This window comes from Lepidochelys kempii, chromosome 5 (genome assembly GCF_965140265.1).
Source record: "Lepidochelys kempii isolate rLepKem1 chromosome 5, rLepKem1.hap2, whole genome shotgun sequence".
In the NCBI taxonomy this organism is placed as follows: Eukaryota; Metazoa; Chordata; order Testudines; family Cheloniidae; genus Lepidochelys; species Lepidochelys kempii.
Window position 1 is genome coordinate 95982157 of NC_133260.1, and position 23880 is coordinate 96006036.

General features: G+C 43.7%; 1 protein-coding gene across 5 annotated transcripts in view; it reads right to left on the reverse strand.

Annotated features, from left to right (window-relative positions):
• The window catches only part of VPS13A (vacuolar protein sorting 13 homolog A), a 259919-nt gene that overhangs the window by 185698 nt on the left and 50341 nt on the right, over positions 1-23880 (reverse strand). For all 5 annotated transcript variants that reach the window (XM_073345105.1, XM_073345103.1, XM_073345104.1 and 2 more), the window contains exons 15-19: positions 17647-17782; positions 12545-12639; positions 6179-6321; positions 3465-3666; positions 3252-3366 (exon numbers count right to left, since the gene is read on the reverse strand). In XM_073345105.1, the coding sequence (XP_073201206.1) occupies positions 3252-3366; positions 3465-3666; positions 6179-6321; positions 12545-12639; positions 17647-17782 (691 nt within the window). The remainder of the gene's footprint in view (positions 1-3251; positions 3367-3464; positions 3667-6178; positions 6322-12544; positions 12640-17646; positions 17783-23880) is intronic.

Sequence of the window (23880 nt, forward strand, 5' to 3'; positions counted from 1 at the left end):
TATTGGAGAAACTTTTGTTCTGCCATGTTCCAAGAAAGTGGTTTCGACGATGGTGTGGCAACTTGTGACTCAACTTGATTCAATTCCCATCTCAATGACACTATTTCCAGGCGCATTCACAGTATGGCAAATGATGTGACTGAACAATTGCCAAAATCTAGCTAAGTTCTTTTTTTTCCCATTCAACTTGATGAAACAATGGATGTGGCAGGTGCTACTCAGATGCCGCTATACGTAAAATTTGAGAATGACAAAGAACTCCAAGAGGAATTTCTGTTCTGCAGGCTATTACCATAGCAAGCTACTGGAGAACAGCTCTTCACACTTTTGGATGCTTTTGTCTCTGATTCAGGCTTGGAATGGCAGCGCTGTGTAGGAATTTGCAGTGATGGTGCTCATGCAATGACTGGAAGAAACAGCAGGATAATCACCTGAGTGCAGGCTGTTGCACGGCAAGCACTTGGACTCGCCGTATTATACATAGGCTAGCCCGAGTTGCAAAAAATGCCACCTGTTCTAAAACAAGTTGTTGATGAAGCTGTTCACAAGTGTACACCTGTCTGGAGTTTTGTATGATAGATGGGAGCTGAACACCATCAGTTACTTTACCACACAGAAGTTTGGTGGCTGTCTTGGGGAAAGGTTTCAGCTCAGTGAGGAAGTGAGAATTTTTCAGACGTAGATTCCCCGCTGGCTGAAAGGTTTGCAGATACAAGTGGCTTGCTCTGCTATCTTACCTGGCAGTCATTTTTGAACACCTAAATGTGTTAATACCTCACTTCAAGTGAGAGACGCTTTTGTCTTTTCTCTCACTGGGAAAATCAAAAGTGGGATCAAGAAACTTTCCTTGTGGTATGTTCATCTGGACCGTGGCAGTTTTGAAGCTTTTTCTTACTGGATGACTTTCTGGATGAAAATGCCTTGCCAAAGCATGACTTGCAACCCAGTATCTAGCAGCTACCTGAAAAGGCTTAAACTGCAGTTTTGTGAGTACTGCCCTGAAAAGCATCAGAAAACAGAGGCGTGGATTAGAAATCCCTTTAATACTGCAAGTGCTGTTATGTCACTTACAGTGAAAAAAACATTAATGGTCCTTTCCTGTGATGAGACAGTGATGCTGAGATTTTCTGAGCGACCTCTTGCTAACTTCTGGATTTCTGTGTAAGAAGAATATCCAGGGCTGTCATCTCCAGCTTTGAAAGCACTCATGCCATTTTCATCCACCTATCTATGAAAAGCTGGCTTTTCAGCACTGACTTTACTGAAAAACAAATACAAGGCCCACCTCACTGTTGAAGATAACTTCAATCTTTACCTCAGCCACACACAGCCCCACTTCAAGGATTTGTGTTCATCAATACAAGCTCACCCTGCCCATTAGGTACATATTTATTTTTATTTTTTACTACTAGATATAAAGATTGTCCTGTGACTGTATTGTGAATTAAAATATTTAGTGGCTACTTTTCATAGATATAAGCTTGTAATGCATTTTTAATTTAAAATACTAACTATTCTGTAGGTTTCAGAGTAACAGACGTGTTAGTCTGTATTCGCAAAAAGAAAAGGAGTACTTGTGGCACCTTAGAGACTAACCAATTTATTTGCGCATAAGCTTTCGTGAGCTACAGCTCACTTCATAGGATGCATCTGATGAAGTGAGCTGTAGCTCATGAAAGCTTATGCTCAAATAAATTGGTTAGTCTCTAAGATGCCACAAGTACTCCTTTTCTTTTAACTATTCTGTAGTAATTTTTCTTGTCAGAAGGGAGTCTTGGTACAATAAAGTTTGAGAACCGCTGTTTTAGATTATCAAATGTTCACCATCTCAAGATGGAAACTTAAGCCCCAATCTGGTTACTCCCAGAACTGATGCGCAGCCTTTTCTCCAGTCTGTCTTGGAAGATAAGAGTATTATGCATGTCATACTTCTAGAATTTAACATTATCACAGCATCAGGCCCTGCAAGTGCCTCACACTTTGCAGTAAGTGGAAGACAATGGACAAATCTGCCTTACTGTCATAAGAACTTTTCATCAGTCCCTTTAACAACTCTTTAGCACACAATCCTTTAACTAACTACTCTCTCCCAACACAATCAACTGCGATACCAAACATCCTCAAGTACTACTGTGTTGGGAAAATCTGATAAAGAGCTGTGTTGAGAAGGGTAAAAAGATGAATGAATTAAGGTGCAGTGCATGGTCTATGGTATAGGCGAGTTGTAGCAATCATAAGTAGGGCCCTACCAAATTCACAGCCGTGAAAAACGCATCATGGACTGTGAAATCTGGTCTTTTCTGTATTATTACCCTATACTATACAGATTTCACAGGGGAGACCAGCGTTTCTCAAACTGGGGGTCCTGACCCAAAAGGAAGTTGCGGGGGGGGATGTTGCAAGGTTATTGTAGGGAGGTCATGGTATTGCCACCCTTACTTCTGCGCTGCCTCCAGAGCTGGGTGGCTGGAAAGTGGTGGCTGCTGGCCAGGTGCCCAGCTCTGAAGGCAGCAGCACAGAAGTAAGGGTAGCAATACCATACCATGCCATCAGCAGCGCAGAAGTAAGGGTGGCAATACCACAACCCCCCTACAATAACCTTGCAATGCCCCCACTACCCCCTTTTGGGTCAGGACCCCTACAGTTAGAACACCATGAAATCATGATATTTATGATTTTTGAAATTCTATGACCACGAAATTGACCAAAATGGACCGTGAATTTGGTAGGACCCTGATCATAAGGTACCTGCATGTGTGTGGAGTAGAGGGTATGTACTGTTAAGTTGCTTAACTTTTCATTTTCTTGTTTTGTGGGTGTGTGTCAGGTATGCAGCAACCCTGTTTTCAAACAAAAACTTTGCATGTACTAATTTTATTAGGTATGTATTAATTATATTTCTTGTACTTAATGTTATAGAACTTAAAACAACACATACCTCAAAACCTCTTGAAACCAGTGATAGTTTTACCCTTTTATTGTACTGACATTTTGCTCTTTATTTAAATTTCATTTTTTATCATGTCTTTATTGAAAACTTTAAACCATCTAAGTATTTATATGGCCCCCACCACCAGTATCTGAGTATTTATATGAAAACATTTCCTATTTTTGTTTCTGTGCATTAATACATTAATCAGCAATCATGATACATTTACAACAAAAGTGTATTTGAAAAATTCAGCTAAAAGAAAAAAAATCTTCAAAATTTATCAAAAACTGCATCACTGAAAATGTTTATTGACATTCACCTGTTGATGTCTTCTCACGAAATTCTTCAAGCTTCATCAAAGTTGCTGAGGTCAGTTGCTCTAAATGTACATCTTTTGGAGGCCTGAAGAAATCCACTAAACTATTCACAGTCCTCTGTTAAAATACAGATATAATAAACATAAAAGAAAATGAATGCTTACATCATATTTTAGAAGATTTTTAGAAGCTTCATTAACATATCTTTTACTTACTGCATCATATATTATTTCCAGTGGCTGTGATTCTAGTCGAAGCTTCTGATCAGCTTTCCCATCTAAAGGATTGGTCTCAAACATTATGGTTAAGAGTGAGGTATTGTTTTCCGAATGGATTGTTCGAGAAGATAGCAGACAGGGTATGAATTTTTCTTCAGACATGCCTGTAACTTCAAATGTGCTTATTTTTGTTTCAAATCTGTATAAAGTTAAAATAGTAAAGAAATTACATTTAAATGGAACATTTAAATAAACAGAAGATGTCTTATTGACTACAAGATAAGTAGCAGGTGCCAGGTTAAAAGAACAAACCTCCTCCTCCATCAAAACAAGTCTAAGGAATTGTCTACATGTACATTTAATTTGCGACAAGCTGTGGAGTGAATCTACCTAGCACTAGCCCACAATGGACTATCTACGTGGACACTGCTGACGTGCATTAACATCTCGTCAATGCACTTTAATCTACTTCCAGGTCACAAAGGACTAGATGAAAGCGTATTACCAGTGCATCAGCGGGATCCACAAGAATAGTTAGCCCATAGAAGGACTCTTTCTCTCTACAGTAACTCCTCCCTTAATGTCGTCCCAGTTAACGTTGTTTCGTTATTAGGTCGCTGACCTATTCCTTTCAAGTCCTGCAAAGTTCCCTTATAACATTGTTTGGCTCCCCCCGCTTGGTGCTCCTGGGGAGCAAGGGGGCTTGCCCCATTCCACCAGCCTGGTGCACTGGCCAGGAAGTGGGGTGGGGGGTGTAGGGACTTGTCCCGTTCCACCTGTCCGGCACTCCTGTTGGGGAGTGGGGTTGGGGCGCAGGGTCTTGCCCCATTCCGCTCACCCAGCATTGCAGCAAGGGAGTGGGCAAGCCCCCACATCCCCACCCCGCTACACCCCTGCCTCAACCAAGCTTCATAATCATCATTGGTGAGTACAGTATTAAATTGTTTAAAATTATTTTAAAAACTTATACTGTATATATATATATAGGTCTTTTGTCTGGCAAAAAAAATTTCCCTGGAACCTAACCCCCCGCTCCTCCCCGCCATTTACATTAATTCTTATGGGGAAATTGTATTCACTTTACATTGTTTCACTTAAAGTTGCATTTTTCAAGAACATAACCAGGAAGTTAAGTGAGGAGTTACTGTATTTAATATAGGCATAACTAAAAGTGTGAACCAATGGCTGTGAACCAGCGTAAGCCTTGCCTTGGCAGAATAGTAACACAACAGGTATTGGCTAACCAAGTAAGCACATCCCTGACCCAAGAGGATAGTACAGAGACACACAGATCTCTGAAGTAACTACATAAACACATTCATAAGAGATGGTACAGGAACATATCAACCTCTCGTAAGATTAGGATGGGATGACAGAATAATAGATAAGGATGTTTTGTTTTAACTAGGAAGTACAAGAATAAGGGTGGTATCTAACAATGTCTGGAGTATAATACTTAACTTGTTTGTATCAATGTATAAAAGGAGAAGTCATAGGGGGGGCATATTTGTACTTGCTGAGGGAACAGCATCCTGGTGTGCTGACTGAGCAGGTATCATTGTCACGGGCATAGATGTGTTAGTGTACCTGTAACCACTGAACCAGGGTGCTAGTACCGTGCTTTGTCGACAATAATCCTGGCTGAGTGCCTTCACCACCAACCTGAGCCTTTCCTTATGAATCACACCAAGGTCTGCTGAATTGGTAAGCTACATTTTCTGCTAGTGCAGCTGACATACGAGCTCCAAGAACAGCAACATGGGCAACAGTAATTTAACCTAGCAGCCTTAACAACTCTCCACAGCACTAACAACTTGCAATCAAAATAGAACATTTTTTCTAACCAATTCTTTTCCTTCTTCAGCATCTTTTCTGCCAGTCAGGATTGTCTGGTTTCACCCACATAGTTGATATTGGGCATTTAGTGTACTGGATGAAATACATAACGAGGTCAACTGAGATCTCTCTGACACCACCCACAATAAAGAACTCAAAGACAACCTCACATGACAATTCACCCAGAAATTTAAGAATATCATCCAATCCGTCCCCAAACAACTCCAAGAGAAACTCTACAACCTCACCTCCCACAAATTCCCCCCAAGGACCTTCTATATGCTTCCGAAGTTACACAAACAAGGAAACCCAGGCAGACCCATCATATCTGGCCATGGCACTCTTATAGAAGCAGTATCAGGACTCATATACATCCCTCACAATGATGGCACCCCAACTGCTGAGCTCCCCAGATGCACCTGATAAGGGGGTGAAGCTTTGGGGCTTTTTCAGCCTACATTTCTCCCTGAAGACTGCAGGGGCAACAGCTGCAGCAGTAACTCGAAGGAGGAAGCAAAGCTGGGGGAAACTCCCCCAAAAGAAAAATGCTACCCCTAGGACACAACTGGGAACCAGAGAGATATTTGAAACAGGTTAGAATTTTCCTCGTAAAGTTCTGCAGCAGGGAGGATGAGTTAAGCCAGCCAACAGCTGTGGAGGAAGATAAAGCTGCCATGGTGCTTTGGGGATGGGGAATTCCCTTACTGCCAGTAACTGACCAATCTGGTTCTACCCCAAGCTGCAAGCAGGCTAAACTAGCTATTGTAATGGGTCTGTGAACTTTAGCACAATGAAGTCTGGAAGCTAAACACCATTTTTATTAATATATTGGCCATTTTATGAGGAATAAAAATAGTTTGATGGAAAAGGCTTACCTTATTGCTTGAGCACCTGGTCGTTGCGTTAACATTGTGCTCAAGTCAATTATTGCAAATTTGATCAGCTCAGGTTTCTCCTTGTTTTCCCTTATTGATATGGACATGCTTAATAGCTTTACAGAAAGCTTCATGGCTTCATACTATGTAAAACAGGAAAAAGTACAATAAAGAGATTATTTACCAGTAAGTGTTGTAGTTTGAGAGTCACCTTGGCACATTCATACTTGCGCTCCTGGCATTGAGTGGTGGTACTACCATGAAAAGTCATGTCATTGGGGGTTTCACAAGAGATCTCACATGACAGTGATGTCATTGTCATACTCTGTAGGAATGCACACGTTGTCACTCCAACCTCCCAAACTCTCTCCCCACTAACTGAAGAGTAGACAAAACTGCAATGTAGAGGTGAAAATAGGCAAATAGTATGAATGTATAGGGGCAACTCTTGAAGAACAGTTACTGGTAGGGAACCCTTTTCTTCGAGGGCCCCTGTTCATTCCACTTGTGAGAAGATTACCAAACAGCACTCCACCAGGAGAACAGTGAACCAGGAGTTCTTAGGTAAATATAAACTGTAACACAGCTCTCCCAAACCAGGCACTGGAGCAAGATGCTACATCTACCAGGGGAACCTGCTAAGGCATGCCAATGATGTTATGGTGGTTCTTATGGAATGGATCTTTAAACCATAGGTTACTAGTTTTCTAATTAAGATATAACAATGTTCTATACAATTCCTAATCCATGAGAAAGTCTGTTTGGTCACAGGTTCTCTCTGGCATCTCTGGCCATATGCTTCAAATAACCTATTGGATTTTCTAAAGGTTTGGTATTTCCAGATAAGAACAGAATGCACACTTGACGTCTAGGGTATGGAAATGGGGCCTGGAGAAGAACACAGCAGGGATAGGATTTCAATGTGACTTTGTCTTGTGTACTACAATAGAAGACGGAGAAGCCATCAAAACACAGCAGCTGGAATGAGGAAGGCAGTTTTGATCAATAAATGTTTGGGAGAGGCTTCCATCAGAGGCTCATAAGGAGTGCCCATTGGCTTTGTTAGGACAAGTTTTAGGTCCCATAAAAGTAGAGGCTCCCTAATGGGGGAAAACACACTTACCATGCCCTTAAGAAATCTGGAGACTGCAAGGTAAGAGAAAATGTGTTTGTCCAGAACATAAATGTAATGAACAGATAACTCCTGCCCTATGGACTATTAGCGTGGCTACAGCTAAGCCCTGAGACTTCAGGTGTACAAGGCACTCTAGGACTGCAAGGACCCAGCTTGAGATGGAAAAAATCCTTTACCAATGGCCTAGATAGTGAACTGTTTCCTTTGTCTATAGCATTTCAGGGTGAAGTTCCTCTTGGATTACAAGAGAGTGCCTTGAACTGAAAGCGTAAACAGTCCACATTAGTTAGCAGGTTCCTCCTCCACAATGCCAAGTGAAGTGTCTTTGGGTTGGGATACAGAATCCTCCCTTTGTTATTGACGCAGGTCTGCGGAGAAAGGCAGCAAATATGGTGGATCCCTGGCCAGGTACAGGAGATCTAGATACCAGTGCTGACATGCCAAATTGGGGCTATTAGTATGTGATCTGTCCACCATGATCTTCCTTATGACTCTGGATAATAGGAAGAAAAATTGGAAGGTGTAAAGAAATTGTCTCCAGCCCAGCAGAAACACATCAGACCACTTTTGACTGTGTGCTCCCATTCAATACAGTTGGCATTTGATGTTTTGTTCAAAGAGGTTTATTACCTGGTAAACTCACCTGTGACACAGTTCACAGGCCACCACTGGTTTCACTGAGCACTTGTGTTGATCATGAGACCACCTGCTAAGGAAGCCTGCCTTCACATTTTCATCCCCACCAACGTGAAGAGCCACTGAGTGTTTTTGGTTCTTGAAGTATCACATCCAAAATTTTCTTACCTCTACTGATAAAAGAATATAAACCCCTCTGCTTGTAGATTAGTACATGGCCAGTGTTGTCTGTAAGCACCTACACTGCATGATGCCGCAGGTCAGGTGAAAGGCCTTGAGAGCCAATCATATCCCCTGTTATGGAGTCAGGGCTCCCAAGGGCAATACAGGCCATGTACTCATGTCCAGGCAAATGTGTTATGATTGTTTTATATTGTTTTCAATATCCTTTACTCACGGTCTCCTGAATCTCTAGGCTCTGATGATAAACTTATTCTTGTTTTTACTTTAAATATACATCAGGGCTATGGTGCTAAGCAAAGTGCTGCTCCTGGGTTGAATCTTACATTGGTGTGTATTGATCCTTTGCGAATAACATACCTGGTACTTCTGTGAATGTTCAATGGATACGGGGACGGCCACTACAGGGAATGCTCCAGGGGACTCGATGATTGGCATGTGCCTATTACTAGAGACCTGAAAAGGTAGTGCTTGTGTTACCACAGGCAGATGGATTCAGGAAGCTGATTCATAGCCAGCACAGACAAGGCTGCTTCACACTAAGAGCGAGTGGTGTTGAGGTACCACGCAACCCTGGATCTCCTTGGGAGCATCACAATGAAGACTCTTCGGGCTGTGAATAAGCCAAAAAGAAGAACTCTTAAGTAGTAGTGCGTCATCCCTACACAGAACCTCGGATACTTGATCTGAGTTTAATAACCACAAAGAAGTGGTGCCCTTTCAACTGGGAGGTACATACCAGTCTCCCTGGCATAAGGAACGGACAATGTCTCCTAAAGTGAGCATCCTGAACTTGAATATTCTTATGTATCTGTTGACATTTCTAAGGTCCAGGATGAGTCCTGGACAGTTGCTCTTCCTTGGGATCAGGAAACAGGAGGAGTAAAGTAATTTATCTCTGGGTTCCTGTGGAACCTCCTCTATGGCTCCCTTTCTGAAAAGGGAATCCATTTCTTCCCATAGGACATTCACAGGATTTCCTCTCTAGAGCACTCCTTTAGAGACTGTTCTGGCACTGGAGTCCAAGGCACCATATACTGCTCTTTGGAAGTGTCTATGCATATGATACTTTCAGAGTACAGCCCAGACTGCTTCCTTCTTTTCCTTGGGCAAGGCATCATTGCTTCCCAAGGGCATAATTACAACTGAACACAATTTTTTTTGAGAGTTGGCCACTCAAAGGTCTAGTAAGCCAAACAAATAGGCTCTTTAGGCAAAACCTTAGGTCCCTCTATGTCAGAAGGGAACGAGTTGAGAGGTCTTGTCTTGTTGCCTCTAACTTTTTCCTGTGGTGCAGAGCCCACCATGGAGTTTGCCAAAGGACAACACAGCAAAAATTGAGATCCTTCAGCTCTCTTGGATACAGGTGACGATGAGAATGGAGTGAGCTAGACATCCTTGGCCAGGTTAAGAAGGCTGGAGCTGGTAAGTAGAGCTAGTTTATCCCTGGTCTGCATTTGTAACACATCCAACAGGGGATCTGATGTCTCTGGTGCTGTAGCCTGTTTGCAGCTGCAGAGTGTTTGCCATTCTCCCCAGTAGTTCTTCAAAAACAGTTACTGTTCATCAGAAGGGAAGACAGATGACACACCAATCTGATCTTCTGGTCAGGTGCCATCTGTATGTTCTTCTGGAGGGGACTCCTATGGTTCCTCTGAAGGACACTCATCCCATCCTCAGACTTAGGCAGATCTTCCTGCTGATCTGAGAGGTCCCCTGACAGCATCAAAGGTTGCACAGGTGCTGGGTTAGAAATAGGTGGCTGCACAAGCATCTGTGCTAAGGGACAGCACTTGTCATGGTGCTGTAAGGGGTATTATATCAGTCTCCAGCAGGTCTTCCATGGAATGTTGTATGCAGGGCCACATGGAGAGATGAAGAGGACTGCATGAGATACTTCCATGATGTCTGAACCCGGTGCAAAGGAAGATGACTGGGATCCTTGAGATCAAGGGAAACCTCCAGGTTCAATTTTATATAGGTTTTTATACAGGGCTCATCACCATAGCATATGAACACCTTCCAGTAGCACATTAAGCTATGTGATTACATACCTGTCACATTTGTTCTTTCATCCTCTTCCCAGGAGGAGAAATGTGTGCAGTGGAGTATCTACTTGGGGGGGAGGGGGGGTTAAATATACCAATTGCTATGTGTTTATTTTAGAGAAGACAAGGTCAAAGAAATGGGTCTTACACTTGGAGGTGAAAGTAGTGAGATTTGGATGGTCTTTAGTTCCTGTTAATTCCACAACCTCAAGCAACCCCCCCCCCAGAGAAAGTTCTGTCTCCCACACAGCTGAACGTTACTCTTATTGTTGAGAGTTCCATTGTGCCTAAGGAGAGAAACTGAACTTGATTGAAAATCCTACAGGAAGCCAGGGCACAGAACAGGTATGATGGACTCACAGTAGCCTGTGTTCTGAAGAGATGCAGTGCAGCATTTTGTACTAGCTGGACTTTAAGTGCTGAATGTTTCATGCCCAGGTATATTGCATTGCTATAGTACATTCAAGAGGTGCTGAAGCAATTAATAACTGAGGCTAGGTCTTCAACTTCATGGACTCCATAAAAATCACAAAGTTAGCCCAACACCATGATTTTACCAACAGCAGGATGGCAGAATTGGGCATTCTCACGCAGTGGTCTCGTGCTCAGTGTGCCTCATGCTGGAACAGCAGTTTAGAGGGGGACTAAATATCTGTTTTTATTTGAGGCACAGTAGCCAGTGTTGCCACCATTTGGAATATGAACAGCAGGGCGGTAGAAGCAGGCATGTGCACACACCAGGGCTCACAGTGCATGTGTTCCAAGAGGCAGCAGCACCAGCTACTGGCCTGGCATAAAACCAGCCACCTAGTCCCCCTCTCAAACCGCTGCTCTGACATTATGATATTGCCACAAACACATGCTCTGAGCCACAGCAAGCATGAAACCAGCGTGCATGGATGCCTGTTTCTGGCTCCCTGTTGTTGGAAAAATTGCAGTAGTTCAGCGGACAGTGGAAGACATTTGATGACATGCACATTCTGCAAAATTCTGTACATTACCCGTGATACAGCCATGAATTAAAAAAAATATGATTTTCTCAAGGGCCTCACTCATGGATCTTTGCAGTGTCAAAGGCTGCAGAGACTTACAGGAGGATGAGAAAGGATGTCTATCCTCTATTCACTGACAGCGGAAATCATCCCTCAGTGTCACTAAAGCAGTTTCCATTCTGAAGTGGCCTGAATCCAGATTGTGCCAGGTCAAGAATGTAAGCTTCAATTAGATGAGCTTGTAGTTGGCTTTTTGACAGTTTCTTGCTCAGGAATGGGTAGATTGACAGCGAACGATGGTTGCTAGAACTGAAGTATCCAGGAAAGTTGTTTCAGTGTTGCGCAGACTATTGCATATTTGAAGGAAGAAAAGATTCCTTCTCTGACTGAGGCGTTGGCTATTTTGTTCAGAAGTGACTCCAGCTCTTCATGACCTTCTTTCAAAAGTCAGGAAGGGCATGAGTTGGATTCACAAGTTTTAGGTCAGGACTCCTTTAGGGTGTCCAAGATGGTGGCTATGATGGGATGAAGGCAAGTTATGTATGCAAAATTATCCTATACTGTTCTATACAAACTCACTACTTAGCAAATAAGAGAGACTAGGCAAAAACCTAAGGACAAAGCGTCAAGTTGTGGGTGCTCCCTGCAGTGGTGGGAAAAGATATGAGCTAGGGGATGGGGGGTATGTCCTTATGTAAAGCAGAGGAATGACATCAACATTTACACAAGATCTCTCACTTATCATCCAACAGACATTGCTTTTTCAAGGCAGTTCCGCAGTTTGTCACCAGGAGCACCATATTTCACAAGTGGGAATACACAGAGGCCTTCCAAAAAAAAAAAATAAAACTTTACCAAACTACTAAAAGCATGAACACTGGCTGTTATTAACATAACCTATTTTGAATGATTTCTAAATTTTAATGAACACAAATATGCAAGCTCTTTTTTCAAAGGAATAGGTAACGTATTTCACTGTTTAAATACGCAAATACTGTGATTTTATTCTAGCTTGACACTTTGAAAATATATTAAAACTTTCTGAAGATGAGCTCCAGAGAATAAGATTTGAATTCCTCAAAATATCATCCTCAAGATCCAAATGTTTATATGTCACTTAATAATATCCAGTTAAAGAATAAACTTTTTGAGCAAATCACAGCAGAAAGTAAGTTAACAAAAAAACCACAAAATAGTTCAAACAAGTAAGAGAAGAGAGAGGAGAAATGAAAACAGACATTTAAGAGATCAAAGTAATGTATAAATGATCCCAAATTGTGTGTATTGTTTTCCAGTGTTATATACCATATAGAAATCTAATTAGCAGTTTATTAGTAAATTTGCTGATCAGAAAAAGTAGCCAAATCTTACTTACTGTTTTTGGCAATGTTGGATCAGCAGCTGTTTCACTATATCCAATTGCTGCATAGAGTTTAGCCTTTTCTTCCAGTGTCATCAATTCTTCAAGACCTGCCACATTATAAAACATTATATTTGCAGTATGCATTTCCTAAAAAAAAATGCAGTTGTCTTTGTACAACATTATATACCTCCAACCACACAATATTTTTATGCAAGAAATTGCCAGAAGTCATAACCTTTGACAAAGACCTTTTATGGTTTCTTCTGAACTCACCACTAAGGTCTATTCTACCCCTGACATGCAGAGCTATATGCATGTTGCTCCAGTTAATAAAAGTGAATTGGACAACCCCACATAACTTAGTTATTGAGCCTAAAAGCAAAGGGATTACAAAATAACAGCCTAGTTTTTTGTGTAATACTTATGGTCATGAAAATGTGTAACAAAATGTTTTATAACACCACATAGAACTCTATTCCCCTTCTTGGGATTTGTAGTCCTTAGTGATCCAGGAGGCAATCCAGATAGGGTCCTCTGTTATTGTGGGTGAAAGATTATTCTGGATTTATCAAGAATACTCTCTCTAGGAGTCAGATTCTGCAACCCTTCATAAATCTTGCTCTTGCAAGTAGTCCCAGAGAAATGAAGTGCTAATCAATGTAAGTTTGTAGAATCAGCCTTTAAAATATATTTTAAAGTAGGTTTGTGGACTCAAAACTAATTCCAACCTATTCCCCTAAGGGGAAAAAAGAATAGTGGCAACACCTGTCTATTGTGCAGAACATGACTATTGTCAGACATTGTGAAGACAACCTCCCTCAAGTCAAAGAAAGTACTGATGACTCTAAAATGGAAGAGAGAATCACGGAGGCAGCATAATGGCTTCATAGTTAACGTTCCACATTGAGATCTGAAAAACATTTTCTAATGCCACTGCCCAATACTGAATAGGTAAACTGACCCACGTCCGGGGGCTGGTGGCGCTGTTCAGGCGAGCGCTGACGGGCACTCCCTGCGGCAAGGGTTGGTGCTGCACTGATGGAGACCGCTGGAAGGATCCCAAGGCAGGTTTACCCCTTGAACAGGGCATCTCACCAGCCAGTGTGGATGGCACCAGAAAGAAGAATATGTCCGTAGCAGCCTGAAAGGCTTCCAACGTGGATGGGGTAGGGGGCAGGTCTTGAAGTGGGCTCGACAGAACAGTGGAAGTTGGAGCTTGGTCACCATCCGGAGGAGAAGAGTTGCCCCGCGCGGGTCTTTGCTCTCCTCTGGCTCTCTTTCCTTTTATAGGACAACGTAGGAGAATGCCCACTCCTGGCCTTTCTTTGCTTTTTAGCTGGTACCAGGGATGGGGATCGGCGCTGGTCGGAGATTGGTGCCAGTGGCGTGCTCCACACCGAGGCCACAGTGCTTGAAGCAGTCTCATCTCATCGGCTCTGAGGCCAGTGCGAGGGTCAACTCCATAAGGAGCGCTCGGAGACTAATGCCCAGCTCCTTTTTGTCCACGAGTTGAAGCTCTTGCACATGCAATGCTTGTCGCTCACATGGGTTTCCCTTAAAACACTTCAGGCAGCTTCTATGTGGATCATTGACTGGCATGGGTTTTTTGCAACAGTCACAAGGTTTGAAGCCCGGGGATCAGGGCATGCTCCATACCTAGGCTGAGCCTCGTACAGGATTAACTATTTCTAACTTAACACTAAGGGAACTATTAACTATACAACTTTAAAAAACGATATACAACAAATTCACCATTACACACAGTAGAGACAGGAAAGCTTGTGAAGCAAGGAGACATTCCAGCACCGACACTGGCAGTAAGAAGGCATCAAGTGAGGGGGGGGAGCCGGCAGCGCCCCTTACACGGAGCATATGCGTGCCACTGCAGAGGATGCCAGAGCCGGTACCCCATGGATGCCACTGAGGGAAAAACTTCCGGCACTGGTGCATGTGGCGAGCACACACACCTACAATGGAATGGACATGAGCAAGCACTCAAAGAAGAATGGGAGGACAGGAGATACCACCACGGAAGGAGAAACTGGAAGGAGAGCAAGATGAGGAGGTATTTGTGGAGGCTGTGGTTCTGGAGGCCGAGAGATTATTGAGTAGGGGATGGATGGAGACCATTGTGTTTGCAGGAGTGGGGGATTACTGAATTGTGCCCTATACATGACCCAGGGATCCCAATATGGCCAATTAGGGGTAAGGGAATATATGGTTGCATCCTTAGGGGCTCCTGAAAAGGCTGGGTGCCCTAAACTGCGGTAAGTTGATGTCAATTGCCCTGATGCTGATGGACCAAGAGAGTCTTGACAAACACCCTTGTCCTCCTCGACATCACTAAGGAAAGGAGGTGCTGTCCCTGTGGGAGAGCACGAAGAGTTTGTTGATTGAGAAGTGGGTGAGTCTTGAAACACCATCTGTCTGATGAATGGAGAATCCGGAGTGTCAGATATAGTGAAGTCTGACAGCTGTGTGAATTCCTGTGGGTGATCTCTCCTCAGTGCCCACATTGAGCATTGTGGCAAGGTGTGATATGTAAGACAGTCAGCAGATGGCACCAGAGAGCTTTTCGGAGCCATAGCTTTAGTAGGTGTTTGCAACACTGCCAGAGTGTTTGTGTAGAGGGGTGGAGGGTGAGAAAACCTGGATTTGTGCTGGAAATGGCCCACCTGATGATCACTTTAGATAAGCTATTACCAGCAGGACAGTGGGGTGGGAGGAGGTATTGTTTCATATTCTCTGTGTATATATAAAGTCTGCTGCAGTTTCCACGGTATGCATCCGATGAAGTGAGCTGTAGCTCACGAAAGCTTATGCTCAAATAAATTGGTTAGTCTCTAAGGTGCCACAAGTACTCCTTTTCTTTCTTGGAGCTGAGAGCTTCGGTGCCGAGTGCAGCATCAGGGCGGAGGGCTTCACTGGATCCGGCTGTTTTGCCAGTGCTGGTGCCAATGGTGGTGCCGACAGTGTCCTCAGCACCAGAAATGGACCTGGAGCCACAGAGGAGGTAAATGGCTCGCTTTGGTCGTTCACAACAGGAGGTGGTGCCAATAGCTTCTGTTTCGCCCAGGGACCGTCCTTAGACTTACTCTCAGGGGCTGAGGTAGTCAGTCTAGGACAGGGGTCTCAAACACACAGTCTGCGGGCCACAGGTTATTTTCTGAAGCCCGCCAGCTCCCCGCAACACCACCCTCCTCCCTCACCCAGCATTTACCTAGAGCAGCTCCGGCCCGGCGCTCATGGGGTGAGGGCAGGCTCCCTGCCTGCCTGCCCTGCCCCGGGAAGCGGCCAGGACCTGGGGGAGAGGGGACACAGGGGTTCCCTGTGTTGGCTGCGGTTCCCTGTTCCCGGATAATGGGAGCTTCGGGGGAGGTACCTGGAGAAGCGGCCAGGGCAACACACAGACCCCTGTGCCCACCCATCCCCCTCCTCCAAATCCCAGCCGCTTTCCGGAGCAGCACGGGGGCAGGGCAGGCAGGCAGGGAGCCTGCCCTGCCCCCGTGCATGCCAGTCCAGACCCGCCCCCCGAACCCCTCCTGCAGCCGAACCCCCTGCTGCACCACACACCCCTGCTGCACCCCGACCCCCTGCCCTGAGTCCCCTGCCGTACCCAGCACCCCTCCTGCACCCCAACCCCCTGCCCTGAGCCCCCTGCCACACCTTGGGGGCAGGGAGGGAGCAGAGTTCGGGTGGGGATTTCAGGGAAGGGAAGAGGCGGAGCTTCATGGAAGGCGTGGAGTGGGGGCAGGGCAGCGGATGGTCAGTGGTTCGGCCCTCGGGCCAATGTACTACTCCTCATGTGGCCCTTGTGGTCATTTGAGTTCGAGACCCCTGGTCTAGGAGCAGCTTACTGCCCCTTGTCAGAAGCTGTTAGCACCATAGATCTAGCTGGGGATGGCATTCCTGCAATTTGCACCTCAGGAGCTGAGGGAGGGACTGCTCTCTTCTTAGAGTCAGCCCAGTGGGAGGATGATCTTCCCTTACTTGGGCAAGGCGAGTGAAGTTGGGCAGATGACCTTGCTGAGCCTGAGGGTCTCTCTGGTGAGGAGTAAGAACCGGGGTCCGATGCTGGTCACAGGGACTTTTTCATGAGGAATAGTTTGAGTTTAAGGTCCAAGTCTTTCCTTGCTCTTGACTTTAAAACCAGACAGTGGGAACACTTCTGGGAAACGTGTCCTTCTCCCAGGCAATGGATACGCTGTGTGTGGCAGTCCATTATAGAGAAGGCGGCCCCGTATGACACACACCGCTTAAACCCCAAGGAGCGAGGCATAAGGACAAGGAAGTGGATGAAAATTTTTTTTCCCTATGGATGAAGGAAAAGAAAAGCAAATGAAGGAGTTAACTAACTATGAAAGGGAAAACCAGGTAAGAGACTATCTAAATAACGAAGTGGGCTCTACTAACTGTTCCATTCCAGACTGCAGGTGATAGAGAAGAAACTAAGGGCGGTTAGACCGCACAGTGCTATTTATACTATCTACACGCAGCGCGGGGGAGGGGAGTTGTGCATGCACAGTCCGACGGGCATGGCTATTGAAGATCTCTGACTCCAGATGCAAAGGCGCAGCCGTACCTACAGGGGAGCACTCATGGGGACATCATTCGAAGAAGAAAAAGGTTTTTGGCTTAGCTTCCCCCTTCCCAAAGTCTTTGCAGGTCATCTACCAGATAATCATTTAAGTGAGCTGCATTGTAATAAAATATGTAAAATCACTCTAATTTCCTTCATAATCTGGTTAACAAAAATAAGATAAGTTACTTTGCAGTAACTGATGTTTTCTATCTGAGTCATCTCTCCAATTCCCCATTCTTAGTACAGCAGGCTTACGGAAATTCCAAGAATGGCAAAGGGTGGAGAAAAATCCCAAGGAAAAAAAATGAAAGATTTATAAAAAGTACAATTAGAAACCTAGAGGCTTCTCAATGTGCAACAACATCCTTGACAATAACGGTAGAAGAAAAGTAAAATAAAGATTTTCAGGCATCTTCTAATGGGAACAACATTACAAAAAACTCAAGACTCTTTGGGACAGATCAGCTTTTCCATCAAGTCCCATTTATGGACAGAGAAAATTAATTCCACTACTAAAATAAAACTGACATACTTGCACCCTTTATTTCTTTTTTCTTCTCATCGTTTCTTTCTCCTGCCCAACCCCATATCCAACTGAACCAACCACCAGAATTTTCATCATCTTGTTTTACCCCTGGTCTGTAAATCTTTAATCCAGCTTTAGTTACCTGTGATTAAAAAAAAGTTCACAGTTAAATTCTATACATGAGTTAGACAGTAAGTAAAAGATATAAATATAAGTCATGCTCCAATGCCCCAGAGCAACAGGAATGACTTTATGACAAAAGTGACATTTATTTTTGTCTTATATACTTGCTACAGTTTTTCAAAGCACACTGTAGGCCTGATATCAAATAATTTCTCAGTTTTCATAAAGGCAACCCACTGACATGAGTGATAGAGTGGAAGGAAATTAATCTCTCTCAAGTCACCGAAAGCCTCTATTATAAGATTTCCACATAAACCAGACATTCCTCTCTCAAACACAGCTGCACAAAATATTCCATGACAATGTAATACATTTATTATACAACATATAAAATGTTACATTAAAATTAAGTTATTTAGGATATAAAGTCAAGCACTACAAAGCCAAGACAGGCCACATTCAGGCTTGCTCGTACAACCTCAATTCTGGTTCACAGGCCATCCAAAGTATGCACTGAATAAAGTAAGTTACACTGAAAAAAAAAAAAAAAAAAAAAAAGCACCTAATAGTGTTTTTTAAGACTATTGTCATCATATTTCATATACACTGAGCCAAAATTAACACAACTGGAAAGCTAGTACCTCCTAATTTACAAGTGCTTGACTTCGCTACCTAAATAACATTTTTAAATATAGTTTGTACCTAGTTTTGCAGTTTTTTCCCCAAATAGTGGGCTGATTTAAATCAAGATGAATTAAATCACCAAATGGAAAACCTTGAATTAAATAATTAAAATTAATCCACTTTTCCATTTGTAATTCAGTTTTTTTCCTAAATAAAGGTGCACTCTCACTGATTGATATAACTGCTAAAACACACTGATTTACAACTAAACAGAGACCCTTTATTCTAGATTTGGTACATCTTTTTGCTACCTATGATGGTTCATTATAACTAAAACTGCAAGCCCGTCATGGAGATTGTAGAAGTCACGGATTCCATGATTTCCGCAGCTGCAGTGGCCAGTGCGGCTGAGTCTGGGATCAGCTGCATCAGACGCTGCTGGAGCAGCCCTGGAGCCAGCCACTCAGGCGATCCCAGGGCCAGCCACACCAGCCGCTGCTGAAATGGCCCAGAGCAGCAGCCGGTATGGCTGGCCCCAGGGACTGCCCGAGCAGCAGCAGTCCCGGGGTCCGCTCTGGAGGTGGCCGGAGCAGCAGTCCTGGAGGCAGTTAGCCCCCACCGCCGGAGCAGGGGCCGCCGTTGGCCCCGAGGGCTCCCCAGAGCAGCAGCACCCTAAGAGCAGCTAAGGTTTAGCCAGGAGTATTTATAGTAAAAGTCATGGACAGGTAACTGGCTGCAAATTTATATTTATGGTCCTTGACCTGTCCATGACTTTTACTAAAAATATCCATTACTAAACCTTAGTTTCAACTATAAACATTTATAATAAGCAATTATGTAGCTTAACATTGTCAGATTCTTGACTGTACATTTTTAGCATGTTAGAAAATGGTGAATTATAAATTGCTTATTTATTAGATAATTAACTTTGCTCATGATTTTTGTTAAGTTGTTTTAGGATGGTAACTGCAATTTAAACAAACACAATTTTAAACAAACTTTATTTTTATTAAACAAAACCTTAGCTATTTTGGATACATAAACTTCTCTTATCAAAACATGTTTTACATTTACAACTGAATGATTTGTTCAACAGAGGGATTAACCAAATCAGTGAATTAAACTGACTATTTCAGATCTGTCTGGGGAAAAATGTCAAATATGCTTAGTCGCTTAAATCACTTGAAAATGGACAACAGCGTAATGAGAAATAAAGGTGTGGACTGAAGGCAGACTTTAGCAAACTCAGAGAGCTGGTAGTGTCAAAGCCGAAAAACAGTTCAAGAGAGTTGGCAGCTTTTCAGAGACATTAAGGGCACAAGAGCAAATTATCACACTGCCGTAGGAAAGACAGGAAGTGTGACGTTGCACTCTATGATTTTATGAAAATATGCTAATGAGTGTGAATATAATGTAACTGGAATATGCTTCATGCAAAAGGTCTCTTGTAAGATCTCATTACAAAACTTATAAGCTACTGAGTGTGGTCATCCTATTTGTATGTATGTATAATTCCTGTATCTGAAACAAGAAATATGAAATAAAACTCTGAGGTCCTATTGTAATTATGCTAAGTGTGGGCCATTAATGGCGGAATGGAATCTTGATGGCTCCCATTAACCAGGACAATTGACTGTAGATGGTTCTGTTTACTTGCAAGCCTTCCTGTGAGTCAGGCCAGGAAGAATGAAGGCTTGGGGTCTCACAGGACATGTGACCATGTCATCTGAACTGGAATCCTCTGAAACCTGTCATTTTTAACCTGGTTCTTTTCCATTTAGAAGGGGGGGGGGGGGGGGTTTGGAACCCAGAGAGGGACAAAGGATTCCCGCCTGTGCAAAAGATATATAAGGGGGTGGAACAGAACAAAGGGGGCTGCAGTCATGAGAAATCCCCTAGCTTCCACCTGAGCTGGAACAAGGACTGTATTGGAGAAAGGATTGTGCCCAGAGTAGGAAGGTGTCCTGTCTGTGAAAAAAGCCTATTCAAACATATCTGAGGGTGAGATTTACCTGTATTCAGTTTTCTTACTGTATTAGGCTTAGATTGCGTGTTTTATTTTATTTTGCTTGGTAACTCACTTTGTTCTGTCCATTATTACTTGGAACCACTTAAATGACTTTTTGCATTTAATAAAATCACTTTTTACTTATTAACCCACCCAGAGTGTGTATAAATACCCGGGGGGGGGGGCAAACAGCTATGCATCTCTCTCTATTAGTGTTATAGAGGGCCAACAATTTATGAGTTTACCATGTATAAGCTTTATACAGGGTAAAACGGATTTATTTGGGGTTTGGACCCCATTGGGAGTTGGGTATCTGAGGGCTGGAGACAGGAGCACTTCTTAAGCTGTTTTCAGTTAAGCCTGCAGCTTGTGAGGGACATGGTTCAGACTTGAATCTGTGTTTGCAGCAAGCAAGCGTGTCTGGCTCAAACCAGGCAAGGGACTGAAGTCCCAAGCTGGCAGGGAAAACAGGCTCAGAGGTAGTCTAGGCACATCAGGTGGCAGTCCCAAAGGGGGTTTCTGTGATCCAACCTGTCACAGAAGGATCTGCTCAGCTGACCTGCCAGCGTGTTTTGTCTCCCTAGAAAGTAAGCAGCTTCAAGGTGAATTGAGTGGGTTATACAGAAGTCCCAGAGATGAACTGCCTTCTGGCAGTGTAGGTTTGACCATTTCCTTCCTTGCCCATTTATGTAAAACATGGTCTCTGAGCTGTCTGTCATAATCAATAGATCCCCCCACCCATGTGGGTAAGAAAGCTTGAGCAGGGTAGACTTACTGCTCTTAACTCCCTGACATTTATGTGAGCCTCTAGGTCTTGAGACAACCAAAGACCTTCAGTCTTCAGGGACCCAAATGTGAGCCCTCTACCTAGAAATGATATCTCCATGACTAAAGTGAACGTTGGTAGCAAGGGAAGGAATAGAACTCCCATGCAAACTTTTAGAGGGTCTATCTACCGATCCAGAGACAACAGGACTACCTCTGGTACTCGAACCCCCTTGTCCAAGTAGTGACAATTCAGGGCATATACTGATGCTAGCTATATTTACAACTTCCTGAGCCACAGTCAGGCGAGTTGTGCTACACAGGTATACGCTGCCATGTGAAATAACAGCCTGCGGTACTTGCATGCTGTTGTGGTTGGTAAGTTTCATCTGAAGTACTAGATCTCAAATGGTTTTGAATCCCGTCTGTGGCAGAAAAGCCCTGGCATTTTTGGACTTGAAGACTGCTCTAATGAATTCTATTGTCTCAACAGGCCTCAGTATTGATTTTTCTCAATTCACTATCAGCCCCAAAGCTCTGAATGTGGACAGAGTGGTGGATATGCTGGACAAGACCTGAGACTCTGATTAACGTATGTTCAACCAATCATCCAGATATGGGAACACAGACACCTAATTTTCTAAAACGAACTGTTACCACCAACATGCATTTTGTGAATTCCGGAGAAGCAACAAAATGCCTGCTTGGAAGAAGCAGCTGAACTGCATGAGCTCACAGATGCTGAAGAGGAGGGCGGTGGAGAGCACCTTCTATAATTCCTTCCATTTTCCCTAGGTGGATCTTGGAAACTGGTAGCAAAGTTATGGTGTTAAAAAGGTTGTTGCTGATTAAAATGCTTTCTCTTCGTTGCCAGGAGATTTGAGTGTTTCCCTGGAATCTTTAAGGTTGTGAAGCCTGTCAACAGTTTTCTTGAAGAATACAGTAGGGCCTTCAAACAGAAGGTCCCATAGATCTGTTGGGCTCTTACAGGTAGTCCAGATGACTGTAATCATGAACACCTTCTCATAACACTTATTTGGGCCACCAAATCTGCACTATCCAAAAACTACCCTGAAGGGCTGTTCCAGTGGCCAGTTTACCCTCCTCCACCATTACTGAGAACTCTTGCTTGCAATCCTCTGGTAATTTGTCCTTCAGTTCTGCAATGTTCTCCCAGAATAACAGTCATATTGCCTGAGGAGTTCCTGCTGGTTTGTGATCCTGATCCGCAGGTCCCCTAAGGAATCTTTGACCAAACAAGTCTGATCTTTTTGAGTCCTTGCTATTAGGCATGGAGGTTTGTTGTCCCGGTCTTTCCCACTCATTGGCAGCTGCCACCACAAGAGAAACCGGAAAGTAGTAAATGTAAAACTGTTCATACCCTTAGAGGGGATGAAGTATCTCTTCTCAATTTGTTTTGCTTTTGGGAGCCAGTGAAGAGGGTGTCTGCCAAAGAGTCTTGACCAGCTCCACAACTATCTCACCAACTGACAGAGCATTTAGCCACGGTAGCAGATACTATGATGTCTACCAACTTGCGAGAACTCTCATGTAGCTCTTCTGCATGGATGCCAAGCACCAAGGCCACTCTTTTCAGAAGGTCTTGGTGGGCCCTGTGGTCTTCTGGAGGAAATCTCCCACTGAATCAATAGCTTCATCTGGTGATGAAGATAAGGATGCAACCGGCATCCAAGGTAGCAGCAACTCTGTAATCTGTGGTGGGAGAAGCTACCTGAAAAGGACCTGGGACTGGTCACGGTAGCGGACACAAAGTAATATTCGAGGCACCCAGTACCCATCTCAAAGTCAGGTATCGGGGAATGATGTTCCCAGTGCCGTTGTGTCTGATGTGCTCCCCACAGCTATTGAGATGGCTGAAGGGAGGTCCTGGCTGGAGGAGGGATGCCCCATGGAGCCCAGAGCAGCCCCGGGAGTCCCAGGGCCAAAGATACATCTGGTGGAACACTATGTAATGACGCTGAAGTTCTTGGGCGCTCTCTCCATGCGATGACTTGGCTGGGAGTCAAAGTGCTTCTTCCATAAGCAAACACATAAGCCTCACTGCTCTATCCTTTTTCAAGCAGGATTTGAAGCCATTGCAAATGTGATATTTGTCACTACTGTTGGCCTCACCCAAGCACTTCAGGCAGGCTGGATGAAGATCACCAATCAGCATAGGCTTTCAACATGTTCCACAGGACTTAAAACCTGGAAAGCGAGGCATCATTCCAGTACTGAGCCTGGTACCAAAAAAAAGGTCCCAGAGGACACAAAAAAGAAAACCCAACACTAACTTTCTTGAGAAACTAACATTAGCTGCAACTATTTATGAGTGAGAGAGGCACTTAAGTAAACAAGTCTGAGATGCTCCAACAACTGTCACTGGTAGAAAGAAGGAACTGAGAAGGACAGAGGGAGACTAAACCCTTATACCAGCACACAGTGGCACACAGAAAAAGGGGGCACTTGAGCCACCCCAACGGGGCACGCACACACTTACAGTGGAAGTGACATGTTCATATTTAATTTAAACCAAATAGAGAATTGATTTAATTACAAAAATCAGATTTTTTATCCACCTTTGGGGGTGGAGTTGGGGGGGTTAAGAAAAGGTACAAAAATTCTATTATGTAAAATTATAACTGCTCCATCATGCACCATCAGCAAGGTTTGAACGCTAAACCTTCGGCATTGTAGAACAGACTTCCATTACTTGAGCT